At 59.0% G+C, this 13,223-nt stretch overlaps 1 protein-coding gene across 1 annotated transcript; it reads right to left on the reverse strand.

Annotated features, from left to right (window-relative positions):
• Positions 1 to 4,391: 4,391 nt before the first annotated feature.
• Positions 4,392 to 8,404, reverse strand: TPPP3 (tubulin polymerization promoting protein family member 3). Its single transcript, XM_075040456.1, has 4 exons — positions 8,274 to 8,404; positions 6,866 to 7,057; positions 5,596 to 5,749; positions 4,392 to 5,339 (listed from the first exon to the last, which is right to left on the reverse strand). The coding sequence occupies exons 2-4, from the start codon at positions 7,051 to 7,053 to the stop codon at positions 5,151 to 5,153; spliced, it is 531 nt and encodes a 176-aa protein (XP_074896557.1). The 5' UTR covers positions 7,054 to 7,057; positions 8,274 to 8,404; the 3' UTR covers positions 4,392 to 5,150.
• Between the last annotated feature and the right edge of the window lie 4,819 nt (positions 8,405 to 13,223).

Genomic DNA, 13,223 nt, shown 5'->3' on the forward strand with positions numbered 1-13,223 from the left:
TGCTTCCAGCTGTCTTAGCACATGCTATCAATCTCTTTGAATGGTTTCTATCAGTTATTAACCATTGTAAGCCAGCTATGTGTGAAATCTTAAAATGAATCATAGCTGTAGTTGTAGTCATCTTGAAATACAGAGTTCTAAGCTACAAACTTAGAGCTCTAAGTAAACAAGTTTTAAAATGTGATTTTGAATAAATGGAAATCTTTATAGCAGGTTGACTCTCCTGAATGCGTGCTCATTGGGGTTTTTTTCTGCAACAACCTTCCTCAGGTCTTTAGTGCCCACAAACTGTCCTGCTGCAGCAGTTGACTAAAGAGAGCAGCCGCACTGTTCACAAAACAACTCTTCCAGCTGAGAAATGCACTAGGCATGAGACATCATCCCCAATAGGAAGAACTACATTGGTACCCTCAGCACACGGCTCTGGTCAGCACTGCAGTTCACAGCAATTATGCAATTGTCCTCTGTACAGGGGAAAAAATAGACATTAAATATGGATTGTGTTCAGTTTTATTTGTATGAAATCTCATGCTGTATTTAAAGCTGGTGAATCTAATCCTTGGGGATTTTTTATTTCTCTGCATCTTTCTGCTTCTATCTTCCCCTGTGTTCTTACATTTCTGCTGCAGTTATTACATTAACAAAATGTGGGGATGACTCCTGTATAATAACATTTTACCTGAAACCATGCTGTGCTGGGAAGATGGTAATTTAGTTAACTGAATTCCCTCTAAAATGGTACTGAATCAATATTCCAGCACAGTGCTGGCAACACGTAGCTGGCAATGAAGTATTGCATGTAACATTTGTGGTCAAACCAATATCTCAGGGCATTGACTGCAAGGATTTGAAGTTTTAGTCCCAGGTTTAGATGTAAACCTCCAAGAAAGTGCCTGACCCACCGGGATACAAGCTGCTCTCTGAGTCTTGTCTGAACATGATTTACAGCCTAGTCTGTGTATTTTGGAAACTGTTTTCCATCAGACTAGCAGTGAAATGGAAAAGTACTGAGGAAGGCAGCTCAGGTACAACTCAGTAGGGAAGCTGTTTTGCCTGGACTGAGACCAAGGATCTGCACTGTACCAGCACAATACACTCCATGGAGGGATGCTTGCTGTGGGAGCAGTTTTTTGGAACGGCAACATCTGTGAGCTCTTCCTGGTGCTCCTACACAGGGACAGAAAGGGTGAGACCTTGCCAGGCTTATTGGCATCCACTGTCTCACTCTTCTAGGAATGAACTTACGTCCTTGAGGAACACAGCAATCAGTCCTCATCAGTATGTCTGGTCAAACCACTTACCCCAGAGAAAAATGACCTCTCAGAGGGGCCAGAGCCCTTGTCCCAGGCACACAACTTGCTGTCAATGTGTGAAGCACATCAGACGTGACCCCAGATGATTTTAGAAACTCTCTAGGGAAGTGACCTTGGGGGCAGAGAACACATTTTACAGCTAAATTTATCATAACCACTCAGCTGTGCCTTCTGGGCTGCACGTCTCACTGGCAAGCTGGGACATCAGCCTGTAAGAGGGTCTGGGTTTGTCCAAAATGGTGGAGCAGGTGAGTGTGTGTGGTGGCAAGGTTGGGGGTGATGTCTGGCGTGCCCTTCCACTGCAGAAGTGCAGCCAGAGAGTGACCAAGGGGAAGAAACAATTGGGAAGGAGAAAAAAACTTTATGTCTGGGACTTGGATCAATGCAAACAGCATGAATAATGGCTGAGATACCTTCCTCCTGCTGGCTCTTCCACTGTGAGGGAATTACACACTGCCTGCAAAATGTCTTTCTTGAGCTGGTATGGAGCCAACCTCAGAGCACGTGCTTGGCCAGAGCAAATTCATTAGCACAGGGGAAATGGCTGCAAGCCCTTTTGTTTGGGCTGTGTCACTTTTCATCACAGAAAGTAGTTCTGCAACTAGTATTTTAAGGTTTCTGCTGTCTCAGCAGCCTGTGGTACCACTTCAAGCTTCACTGGGAAAACAGCTGGAGCTGCTGGTCCCATCGAAGTTCCTTCAGGTTATGGTCTTCTCGAGGGCTGAGCACCCCAACTTGGCCTTTCCTTGTCTGTCCTGTGCTCCAGTGCCAACCATCCTGGGGACCTCTGCTTTCTTGTCCATGTTAGTCATGAAGACTGATGTTTAAAGGCCATATTCCTTGCACTTACCTCCCTGTGAGGCCATGTCTCCACCTGGTTTCAACCATGCATAGAGGCTGTGTGATGTGTCTGTAATGCAGATCACAGCTGCCGTACTTCAGGTGCTTTTTCTAAAGGGCTTCACACCCTCCTGCAAGGATGAACTGGACGAGCCTTGTACACACAGCCAACAGCTCCCCAGGAGATCACTACACTGGTATTTAGAAAGTTTTCCATTTTCGGTGAAGACCCAAATCAACATCTCACTGTTCCCCGGAAGCTGTTCCCATCACTTCAGGGGAAGTGACTTCTTTTCAGGTTGATCTTAGGCACTTCGCAGCCATTAGGCCCTATTGGGTCTTTACCCACGCTAATTCTCCCCAGGGCTGGTTTGGCAGGACTGAGATGCCAGCTTAGGTGATGCCAACCAGCCCGGCCAGAGTGGTCTGGCCATTGCTACCCTCACCACCCAGCCCTGTCCCCATGCAGGGAACAGTATGTGCTGGAGCTGCCTCCTTGGGAACAAGGAGAAGGTCAGAGGGGGAAAGTCCCGTGTAAGCTGTGGAATGAGTGGTGGAAAACTTGAAGAGGAGCTGAAACAGGTAAGGAGCAGCTTTAGGCTGGGCGATTTGGCAGTGCATGGGAACTGCTAGCCACTGCGTGACCTCTGCCATGACTTCACAGGCTGCAAAGAAGCCGCTTCTGTTCAGGATTCAGAGCAGGATGCAACCGACTGATGGCAAGGCTCGGCTGAGCTGACTGTCTGGGGGGAGGTCCGGCTGTCCCTGCCCTGGCTGCTTCATCACCTGAGCAGCAGCAGCTCAGCTCCCCTTGTTTCTAGATGAACTTATGGAGGTAAGTCCAAGTGAGGACCCATCCACCCTCCTTGCAGGCTTACAAACCATGGGAGTTCAGCAGCTGCCAGGTGGACAGCTGACCTGCTGAGGTACCCAGGCTCAAAGGCAGAGGTGGGGTGAGCAGCTGGGGGGAGGAACGACTGCTGCTCCCAAATGCCATGCTGTGCTCTGCCGCTGGACACAGGGATGCCAGAGCTGCTGCTCTTGCCACATGCAAGCTTAAAACCGGGCAGAAATCCCCTTCCCAGGCTTGATTTCCCAGTATCAAAAGCATGTCAGCACCCATAACTCCCCTTCAGAGTTGCCCCAACATGGGTACCCAGCTTTGCTCCACCACCAGGTCCTGACCAGAGCCATGTACAGGCAGGGGATGAGTCCCATGGGGCCTGGCCTGCTCACCTCTTCACAGAATGTTCTTCCTTCACAAAGCCTCCAAGTCTGCATACAAGGATGGGGCTGTGGATGGCACCTCCTGCAAGGCAATGCGGACAGCCTTGCTCTGGGAATTTTGCACCTCATTTTTGCAGCCAGGCAATGGAGTCAGCGAAGGGTTAAAGCCCCCCCCTGCCCCGAGCAACAACTTTTCAGAGGAGGAACATTGGATCTCCAAAAAAGCATTTAGGGGCACAGCCAGCCACGAACTCCCTCTGATCTGCTCAAAGGAGGGCTAATATCCCCCTCCGCCCTCACCCCCAGCCTGCCACCGGTAGACACTGGTAGACCCTCACTGGGGTGAGGCTGAAACCAGCCCAGAAGATGACAACCTCTTCCCTCTCCTGTGTTTTAAAAAGCAGGCGGCTAGGATGCAGATGGTGCAATGTTGTGCGTTGGCAGGGAGTTAGCCCGCCCCAGCCACATGCGTGCCCCCAGCACATCCCTTGCAGTGTGGGTAGTGCCAGCACCACAGCCAAGGCACCTGTAAAATAACCCCTGTGGGTTATTTAGGGAGCCTGGCCCCTAACAGATGACCACGGAGGTGGGTATCTAGCTGGAAAGCCTGGCACTGCCACCCAAGCAGCGCTGCAGCCAGCTCTGCCCGTGCCTGGGATCTGGGTGGCAGCGCCTGCACCCAGCCTCATGCACCCAATCCCATCCCAGAGCTGCCATCCCATCCTGGAGCCCAGCCTGTTCCCAGGGATCGTTACCAGGAGCTCCTGTGTTTGGTTGCAAACAGAGCAGGAGAGGGAGCCAGGCGCTCATGTTTGTGTGCCTGCGGTTGCTCAGGCAACTTGGGGCCAGCCAGAGGCTGCCAAAACCACCAATGGCCAGGGCTGAGCCCATGGCACGGCCGCCCTGGGGCGGCATGGCCAGCCGAGCCTCCCACCATCCGGCTGGGTGAGCGGGCAAAGGGGCTCTCACTGCTCGGTCCCGCTGAACACAACCAGACTGGGGGCATCAGTGCGGATGGGGTTTTATTGCAGCGCGGGTCTGCAGCATCCTTTGGTTTGGGCTTCACAAAGGCAGCGGGAGGCCATGGGGGTTCAAGTCAGAGACCTTTGCCGATGGCCAGGCAACACCAAGCTCTCCCGGGGTGCATCCCAGGGCTGGGCCGGGAGCATTCTGGCAGCACCGGCACTAACAGCACCGCAGGGTCTGAGCTCCCTGCGGTGCTGGGCAAGCAGCAAAGCCTGGCAGCCCCGTGGCGAGGGCACTGGTGGGGAAGGAAGGAGGCGGCTGTGGTGTAACTGGTGCAGGGTTAAGGCAAGTCCCCGGGAGGTCCGCAGGGAAGACAGGCTGCAGTCCCCAGTGGGACTGGCAGGGAGGGTGCCCTGAAATCTGGGGCTGAGGTAGGGAAGGTCTGGGTGCCAGCTGGCCAGGGGAGCCCTGAGGAGCAGTGCTGTTAGTACGGCGAGCGCTGCCGGCGGCAGGGGGCTGGGGGAGACAGCACGGTGCGGGGGCAGGGGGGAGAGTGGACAGGAAGGGCCGGGAGGGGTCACAGCACAGAGAGGGGGACAGACGTAGCGCTGGGGCAGAGCACGCGGCCCGGCGACTTTCCCAATCACATCAGCGCTGGGCGGCCGACATCCTGCCAGCCTGGGGCTGGCCCCAGCGCAGCCTCCCTGGCCCCACATCGTGCGGGCATGTCCCAAGGCTGACGTGAGCGCTGGCCCCATGGCCGACGCGCAGGGACCGGGGTGGTGCGTGCCATGGGACCCATCCCTACTTTTTCACTTTGGCGTCGTAGGTGCCCGCGTTCTTGTAGGCACTGACGTAGCCACTGGTGTCCACGATGTTCTCCCGCCCGCTCTTGCCCTTGCCCTTGCCGCTCTCGTCAAAGCGCTCCTTGTGGGAGCCTGTGTACTTGGAGGTGTCCGTCAGCCTCTCCACGGCCCCCACCGTCTTGGCTTTCTGCAGTGGGGAGATGGGACACGGGAGTCAAGAATATGCCCCATCCCCTTCATCCCTTGCCCCTCGCAAGCCCCTGACACCCCCTGAAGACCCTGCTGTGCTCCCTGTGCCCTCCAGATCTATGTAACTTCCAGATCCCCCCAGCCCACCCAGGGCCATGGGGTTCCCAGGAAAGCATTTGTACTGTAGGCAGAGCTCCATCTTCCCCTCCTGAGCATGCCTCCTGCTCACAGTGGCCAAGGGGTTCATCACTCACCGTGACACCCACGTTAATGGGCTCCTTCCCTGCCACCAGCTGGCAGATGGCTTCATATGCCTCCTCTTTGCTCTTGTCCTTAAATCTCTTGGGGGCCAGCTCCTCCAGTGCCTTCTTGAACTCCTCGTAGTTGATGACGCGGGCCGTCTTCCCTCTGCAAGCACAAAACCCAGGCTGCCGTCAGCACCTCCTCAGGTTGCGCCTCCAAATGGGGCTGCAGAAGGTTGAGGTGCATCAGGGAGACCCTGGCTTTGTCCTCCACCAGCCTCGGGCCCCTTGCCCACCTCCAAAATGCAGCTACGGCGAGGGAAATCCTGGCCAAATGGGTCGGGCTAGACACAGCTGGTGCTGAGCTCCAGGAGCTTTTCAGCCACATGCTGTTAAAGTCCCTGGTGCCAAAAACCTCTCCCCTGCATGCAAGTGCCCTGGGACTTGGGCGCTGGTGGCAGGAGGGGACACGCATCCATTCCCACTGCTCCCAGCCTGCCTGGGATGCCCGGCGCCCTCTCTCCCCTGGCAGGCATCTGTCCTTCTCTGGTCAAATTCGGAAGGACGTGCACTGAGCATCTCTCCCACGAGTGCCTGGTCCTCATCTCCAGGGCAGCACACCAACCCACCCTTCCACATGCCGAAAACCTCCCAGTGCTCAGACCTTCCTGGCCCCACCAGGGAGCAAGGGCATGCCTGGACAGAGGGCATGGAGGGAGCAGGTTCTCCACCCATCCTTGCTCCTGCACCCTGGTATGGAACATCGGGTGTCACCGTGTCCTCAGCGACCCCAAAAGCAGCCCCAGGTGTCTTTAGCTCTTCAGCTGCCTCTGTGACCTCCAAGGACCAGAGTCCTCCCCAAGCTCAGGTGTGGGCTCGCCAGGCCCAGGGATGGGCCGTGCCACATCACACGGGACACCCCTGAGCACCCTCCTCTGCTCCCTGTGGCACCCTCTTGCTAGATGGGAACCTGGCAGAATCGGCCAGGCCCACCCCAATGCCTGGGAGCAGGAGCAGAGGCACAGCCTCTGCATCAAAATCTGAGCCTTCCAACCCCCCAAATTTGGATTAATTTATTATTAGGTCTTGCAAAAGCAGCCACACAAACTCCCTGAAGGCAGCACCCGCTGCTCCATGCCAAGTGCAACACGGGAATGGAACAGAGTCAGGGTACGACACCCCCCTGGGGACCACTGCACCCAGGCACCACCACCCTGCCCGCACTGCAAGGGCATCCCCACCCTCCGGGCAACTGGAGGCCCTGAAAAACCAAGTCACTTACTTCACCTTGGAGAAGACAATGTCCACGTCGGTGCTGGTGACGCTTTTGCCGTCGGTGACTTTGCAGTCTTTGCACAGCTTGGCCCAGTTCTTCCCATTCATTTCTTGTCCCGTAGCCTTGGTGTCGCCATAGATGGCGAATTTGCGGAAGCTCTCTTCCAGGGACGCCATCTCAGTGCTCCTGGCCATGGGGCTGCAGGACAGGGGGGCAGAGAGGCCTGTTACTGCCCAGGCTCTGGCTGGCTGTGCCGGCAAGGCTCAGTTGGCTCAGCTCGCAGGTCCACAAGGGCAGGAGGAGGAGGGCTGGCGAGGGCGGAGGGATTGCAGAGTGGGCTGAAGGGCTGGCGGCAGCCTCGGACAAGCCCCGAGGCCAACAGCTGGGATGCGTCTTGGGGGGTGGAGGGTCCCGACTGAGAGCTGTCAGCGGTGCGGCTGTCGGCTCCAGGGGATGGCGAGGAGTGAGCGCATCAGCCTGTCCCCTTGGGAGCACTCTCCAGGAATGACGCAATGCGGCTGCCTTCCTCCTGCTCGCCGATCATGAGAAACGGCACCGCTGCCTGCCTCCGGCCCCACCTCTCCCCTGCCCGCTGGCTCTGCCAACGGCCACATCCCCCTGCGTGGAGCTGGCAGCACCCCAGCTCTGCAACCTGGCCCCCGCCCCCGGGGCTGGACCAAACACGGTGACCCGCAGGCAGCGGTGCCGGGGTGCCGAGTCGCACAGCACCGTGGCCGCTGCTCCATCCCGGCTCCCCGCCCGTCGTCGTCTCGCCAGCCTCGCCCTGCCGGCTCGGCATCCCTCGCCACGCGCTGGCCGGGCGCCCACAGCATCTCAGCGGGGACCGGGCGCAGCGGTACCCGGGTGTGACTCCAGCACCCCGAGGTGCAGAGCGGGTAAATCGCCCCGTGCCCGGGCGGGGGGCGGCACGGGCCCCCCCGGGGCCTTGGCGAGAGCCGGAGAGCGGGCACGGCGGAGCAGCGGGCTCGGCTCCCGCGCCGCCGGCCCTTGCGCTGCCTGGCGACCGTCGCTAGGGAGGAGCGGCGTTGCCTGGCGACCGTCGCTAAGGAGGAGCGGCGTTGCCTGGCGACCGTCGCTAAGGAGGAGCGGCGGGGCGGGGCGGGGCGGCGAAGCCGCTGGTCCCCGCCCGCCCCCGGGCTCCCGCGGCTCACCCGCCGCCCCGGGCCCCGCACCGCACGGCCCCGCAGCGGGGAGCCGGGACCCTCCCCGCCCGGGGCGGGTGTCCCCGCCGGCGGCTGGGGGATGCCGGGGAAGCGGCGGCCCCCGCCCGCCCACCGGCCCCCGGGATGGGCAGCGAGCGGTCGGAGGCCGGGGGTCCGGGGGGTCCCGCTGCCGCCGCGCCCCGGGGCGGGGGGGGGGGGGTCCCGGCACCGCCGCGGCCGCCCTCACTCACCTCCCGGCGCCGAGCTCTGAGGCGGGGGGGGCGGCCGCCGCCGCCTGTTTAAGGCGCCGCCATGGCGACGGGAGGGGCTGCGGGCCGCGCCCGCACGGGGCTCCGGGCCGCCCCCTCCCGCCTCCCCCGGGCCGCGGCGCGGCTGGGGAGCGCCCTCGGGGCGGGGAGACGGAGCCCGGGCAGCCGTCCCGGACCGCCTCTGGGACGCCCTCCGCCACCCCACGAAGCGCCTCCATCGCCCCACGAGGACCCACCAGCACCCCGCAAGGTCCCTCCACCACCCCACGAGGCCCCTCCATCACCCCATGAGGTCCCACCAGCACCCAGCAAGGACCGATCATCACCCCACAAGGTCTTTCCTCCACCCCACAAGGCCCCTCCATCACCCCACGAGGTTCCTCCACCACCCTGCCACCGCAGTCTCCCCCCTGGCAGTCCCCCTGTTCCCTGCCCCACACACCCAGCGTGACCCTCCATAGAGGAGCCGGCCCCTCTTGGTGGGTGACATCATGGACCAAAGGCACTGCTCAGGCTGCGGGGGCAAATGCCAACCATCCTGGTGTGCCAGGCACAGCGGTGAGTGCCTGTCCCCTCTGCACGGCCAGGTGGGACACCCCTAGAGCAACCCTGGGGACAGCCAGCTGCGTGCCAGTGCTGCCCATTGCTGCCCTCACCCAGAGCCCGACCACACGTGGGGCGCCTGGCGGGTGCCGCGGGCTGAAGCAGCACCCAAATATTGTGGTTGCCATGGAGTCCCGACACAATCCACACCACTTACTCACTGCCCCACCTCAGCTGTTTGCCCACAGCCTGTTCTGACCTCTGCACTCCCCTGGCACTCACCGCCCTCGCTCCGGCAGGCGCAGGCTGTTGTGCATGGCCAGCCGCAGCATCACCAGGAGTTGTTCACACCAAGGGGCCGCAGCGTGTGGTTTGCTGCTGCCATGCAGGGTCCTACGGGTCAATCAGCAGCTTGGGGAGCTGGGCAGCCTTTGGCACCCTGCAGCCTCCGTCTGCCCTGGTCCCTGTGCAGAGGAGCTGCAGGGCAAGGATGGACACGGGCATCCCCATGGCTGAGCTGCCCCAAGGGGTATCGCAGTTCCGCTCTTGCACCCAGAGCCCTTTGCTTTGGGGTACAGCCGCAGTGACAACCTCCCCCCTCTTGGCTGAGGGGCACGTGTTCTCTGCTGGGACCTTGTTGACTGGACAAAGCCCTGAGCAACTTGCTCATACTGATCCTGGCTTGGAGCGGGGTCCGGAGACCTCCAGAGGTGACCGCCAGCCAACTCTGCAAGTCTGTGATTTGTGATCACTAACTTTACCTCCTGCCTCAGAGGTGAGTGCCAGGGCCGGTGTCAGAGGACGCAGGCATGCCACAGCACCTGCCTGCTTTGGGTAGCTCCGGATGCTCAAGGCCACATGAAGGACCTCACTTTCTCATGGCCCCCAACTAGCCTTGTGACCCCTCTGTTGGCAGGAGCTGCTGTTGCACAGCCCAGCCAGAGACAGGGTGAGAACCCATGGCTGCCAGGTGGCAAGGACATCCCAGAGGGGACAGGCAAGGGTGGGCAGGACAGATGTGGAGGCTCATCTAGTAGGGCTGGACCAGCCTGATGCCAGAGTCCAGGCAGACCTCACCCACGAGTGTCTCTCCTCTGTCCAGCTTGTACTGGTAGAGTTCAGACATAGCCAGAGAGCCTGGGCGCTGCACAGAGGTGGCACCAGGAGGACTCTGTCCTGAACATGCATGCATCCCGCTCTTCAGAAACTACAAAAGCAGGTCCCAAAGTGCAGAGGCTCAGAGGTTACACCAGCTAGCTGTGAAGTGGGAATTTAAACCAGCCTCCATCCAGGCCAGCAAGGACCTAGAGCTGTCGTCCCACCCCTCAGAAAGCTGGGAAAAGCTGCTCACCTGCTCTCTGCTTTAAGGAGAGAGCAATAATTGGGGCTGCCATATCGAGGAGGGTGGTTAAGTCTTGCTGAAGGTACAGCCTTGTCCTTAGCTTGCCCTGCAACTCCCCACTAGAAGCAGGTGTCTTTATTTCCAGCCAACAGCTCCGGAGACGAGCCCAGGTAATGGCAGCTGGAACATCCAGCCTGCAGGAGCTCTGGCAGGGCTTGGCAGCAGCAGGCAGTGCAAGAGCCCAGATGCACTGAGCTGGCAGCAGGCAGGAGCTGAACGAGAGCTGGGTACGTCAGCAGCTCTTCTGCCAGAGCTCCAGCCGGCCCCAGGGGCTGCAGAGCCCAAAAAGCCAAGAGGCGGCACATGGGGAGAGCGGGGCGAGCGGGGGGCACCAAGCCAGGGCTGGCGAGTTGCCCCACAGGGTCGGGCTGAGCCGGTCAGGTTTCGGTTCCTAAGAGCTGGGGTTTGTTGTGCATTTGTTGTCACCAGGACAGCCCCGTTGGGATGGAGCACGGTCCTTGGCTGGCTCCTGTTGTTCCTCATGCAGCCCGGAAAAGGAAGCCCGGGAGGAGGCTGTGACTTGGTCCGGAGCCTGGAGCGCGGGCAGGAGCTGAGGAGGAGGTTGCACAGGTCCTGTGATGTGGTGGAGGAGCATGGACACGGCTCAGTGCTCAGCTCCCCAGGGTCCTTTCCCTTCTTGCATTTCCAATAAAGGTCAGGATGTTGCCAGGCTGTCTCCTACTCTGGGCAACTTAATGAGCCGCATAACTCCAGAGCTTACCCGAGGCACACCGAGGCTCACAGCTCAGTGTCACCAAGACATGGGTTCTGATGCTGCACTTGTCCCTGCTAGGACCATGTCTATCTCCCCATCTTCACGCAGAGTCCTGGAGTGCTGCGATAGCTCCAGGGTGCAGCTCAGAGCTTGCACAAGAGCACAAGCACAACCTTGGAGTACCCTCTCTGCTCACCCTCTGTTCTCCTTGGCTCTTGCCTCCCCGGAGGCTGGGCACCACAGGCTCCCCGGAGTCATCTTGTTTCAGGAATGAGTCGCTGGCTCGGCCGCATCTGGGGTGGGATGAGGTTATGCGGGAACACTGCTTCTCTAGCACAAGTTGCTACAAAACAGAGGGAAGTGTTTCGGAGGTTGTGCAATATGTATATGGTAACCCCGGCAACAGCGTGTCCACAAGGCATTAACGGAGGCTTAGCTGTGGCTGATGGGCGGCGCGATCGTGGGCTGCGTGCGTGCGTGCGTGCCGGGTGTGCCAGTGGCACGCAGAGCCGAGGGGGGATCTGCCGCTCAAGCTGGGATCCTGGCTGCGATGCACGGCACTGGGCAGAGAGGAGGGGGGGAAAAAAGCTCCGTCCTCTGGCAGGAGCTTCCTTTCCCCCCACCATGCTCTCAGGACATGTCAAAAGCAGCGCCCAGGAACAGCCTTGCCAAAAGTCATTTCCCCAAGGAAGGTCCCCTTGACTTCAAAGAGAAAACTAAGAAATTTGAGTCAGGCCCAGAGATGAAAGCAAGCAGGGCATACGTCCCACGCCAAGGCGGAGAGGCTTACAGTAGGCACTGCAAGGCCTGGCACAGCTGCTGGTGAGTGGCCAGGGACGGTGATTTATGATTTTAGAGGACTCTGGAAAGCTGTCACCATCCTGCAAATGCTTTGCTTGTTCCTAATAAAAAGCCACAGCGTCTCGTGGTGGAAACAGCCAGCCCAGGGCACTGCCTCCTGCTGATGGGAGAGTTCGTGCGCTGGCAAAAACCTTTTATTTAGTACTGGAGAAGGTGCCCGGGGATGCCAGACCTCGATGTTTCTGCAGCGATGGGGAGCTGAAGGCATCAGGACTTCTGCTGTCGCCTTAACCGAGCTCCGTGATGGTCTTGGGCTGTAGCAAGGGCTTAGCTCACGGTCATTGCAGTCCTCTGGTATCACGGCCAGGACTGCTCTGCCCACATGCTGGCCTCTGCAGCAGTACCCAAATGGGACTCCTTCCTTCCACTTGCTGCCACAGGTCTGCTATGGACCTTCCTCATCCAGGGCAGCAGCCTCAACAGGGCAGCAGAAATGCCCTCAGCACCTGAACCCACAGGGTATCAGCATTAGGGTCCCAAAAGGACAGAAATGAGGTGGGGAAGGAGAGAGCCCAGGCTGTGCCTGCCCCTGCTGTGACCATCCTGGAAGGTACCAGCTGCCTGCTGTGGAAAACTTCCACGACTTTGTGGGATACCACACACAGCATCCAAAGCCAGGGTCCCAAGGGCACGTGCATATTGCAAAGCGGCATCTGCAAAAGGCCCTCCTGTCATGAAGCAGCTCAGCTGATGCTGGACTGCACTTGTGAAGGTTCATTTTTGCTGGGAACTGATCTGAGGCAGAGAACAGTTCTCCCAGGGGTTAAAACCATCTCAAGCTCACCATTTTCATTCCTGGGTGCCCAATATGCATCTTCAACAGTCCTCCTTTAATGTGGTTGTGGTGAAATCACAAAACCCAGCCAAAATCAAACACCACATGGCACACACAATCCTACCTGCCGCCTGTGAGGTTCAGGAGACCAGAGCCCAACGCTGGCAGTGCTGGAAGCCTGTCCTGCTGGGGCCTGGCTCTTCGCTCAGCACCCAGCTGCCCCAACACACAGACAAGGCATTGCGCATTTTGCAGCCTTGATTTATTCTGCCTCTTCCAGCACTTGATGTAGTGGAGACAATGGTCCATGGCTCAGCTGAAGGCAGCAGAAAGATGTCTTCCCTACCTAGAGAAACTCCCAAATCAGGGTCCCCAGGGCATCCTGTTGGCCTCTAACAAAAAGCGTGGTCTCTCGCTCCTTGTGGAGAAGCCTGCAGGGCAGGACAGAACCAGTACAGCCCAGCAGCTTATGGGGCTCTCTGCTGGTTGTCCGGGACTCAGGGGGCAAAGACCTTTCTCAGGTGGGTGTTTGTGTGTGTGGCAGGGGAATTTGAGGCTTTCGGGCCATTATCAGCAGGACAACTGGCTGGTAAGCACAGCCTGGCATGGGGAGGACAACTAAATGCTGGACCTGAG

This window comes from Buteo buteo, chromosome 11 (assembly GCF_964188355.1).
Source record: "Buteo buteo chromosome 11, bButBut1.hap1.1, whole genome shotgun sequence".
Classification (NCBI taxonomy): Eukaryota; Metazoa; Chordata; class Aves; order Accipitriformes; family Accipitridae; genus Buteo; species Buteo buteo.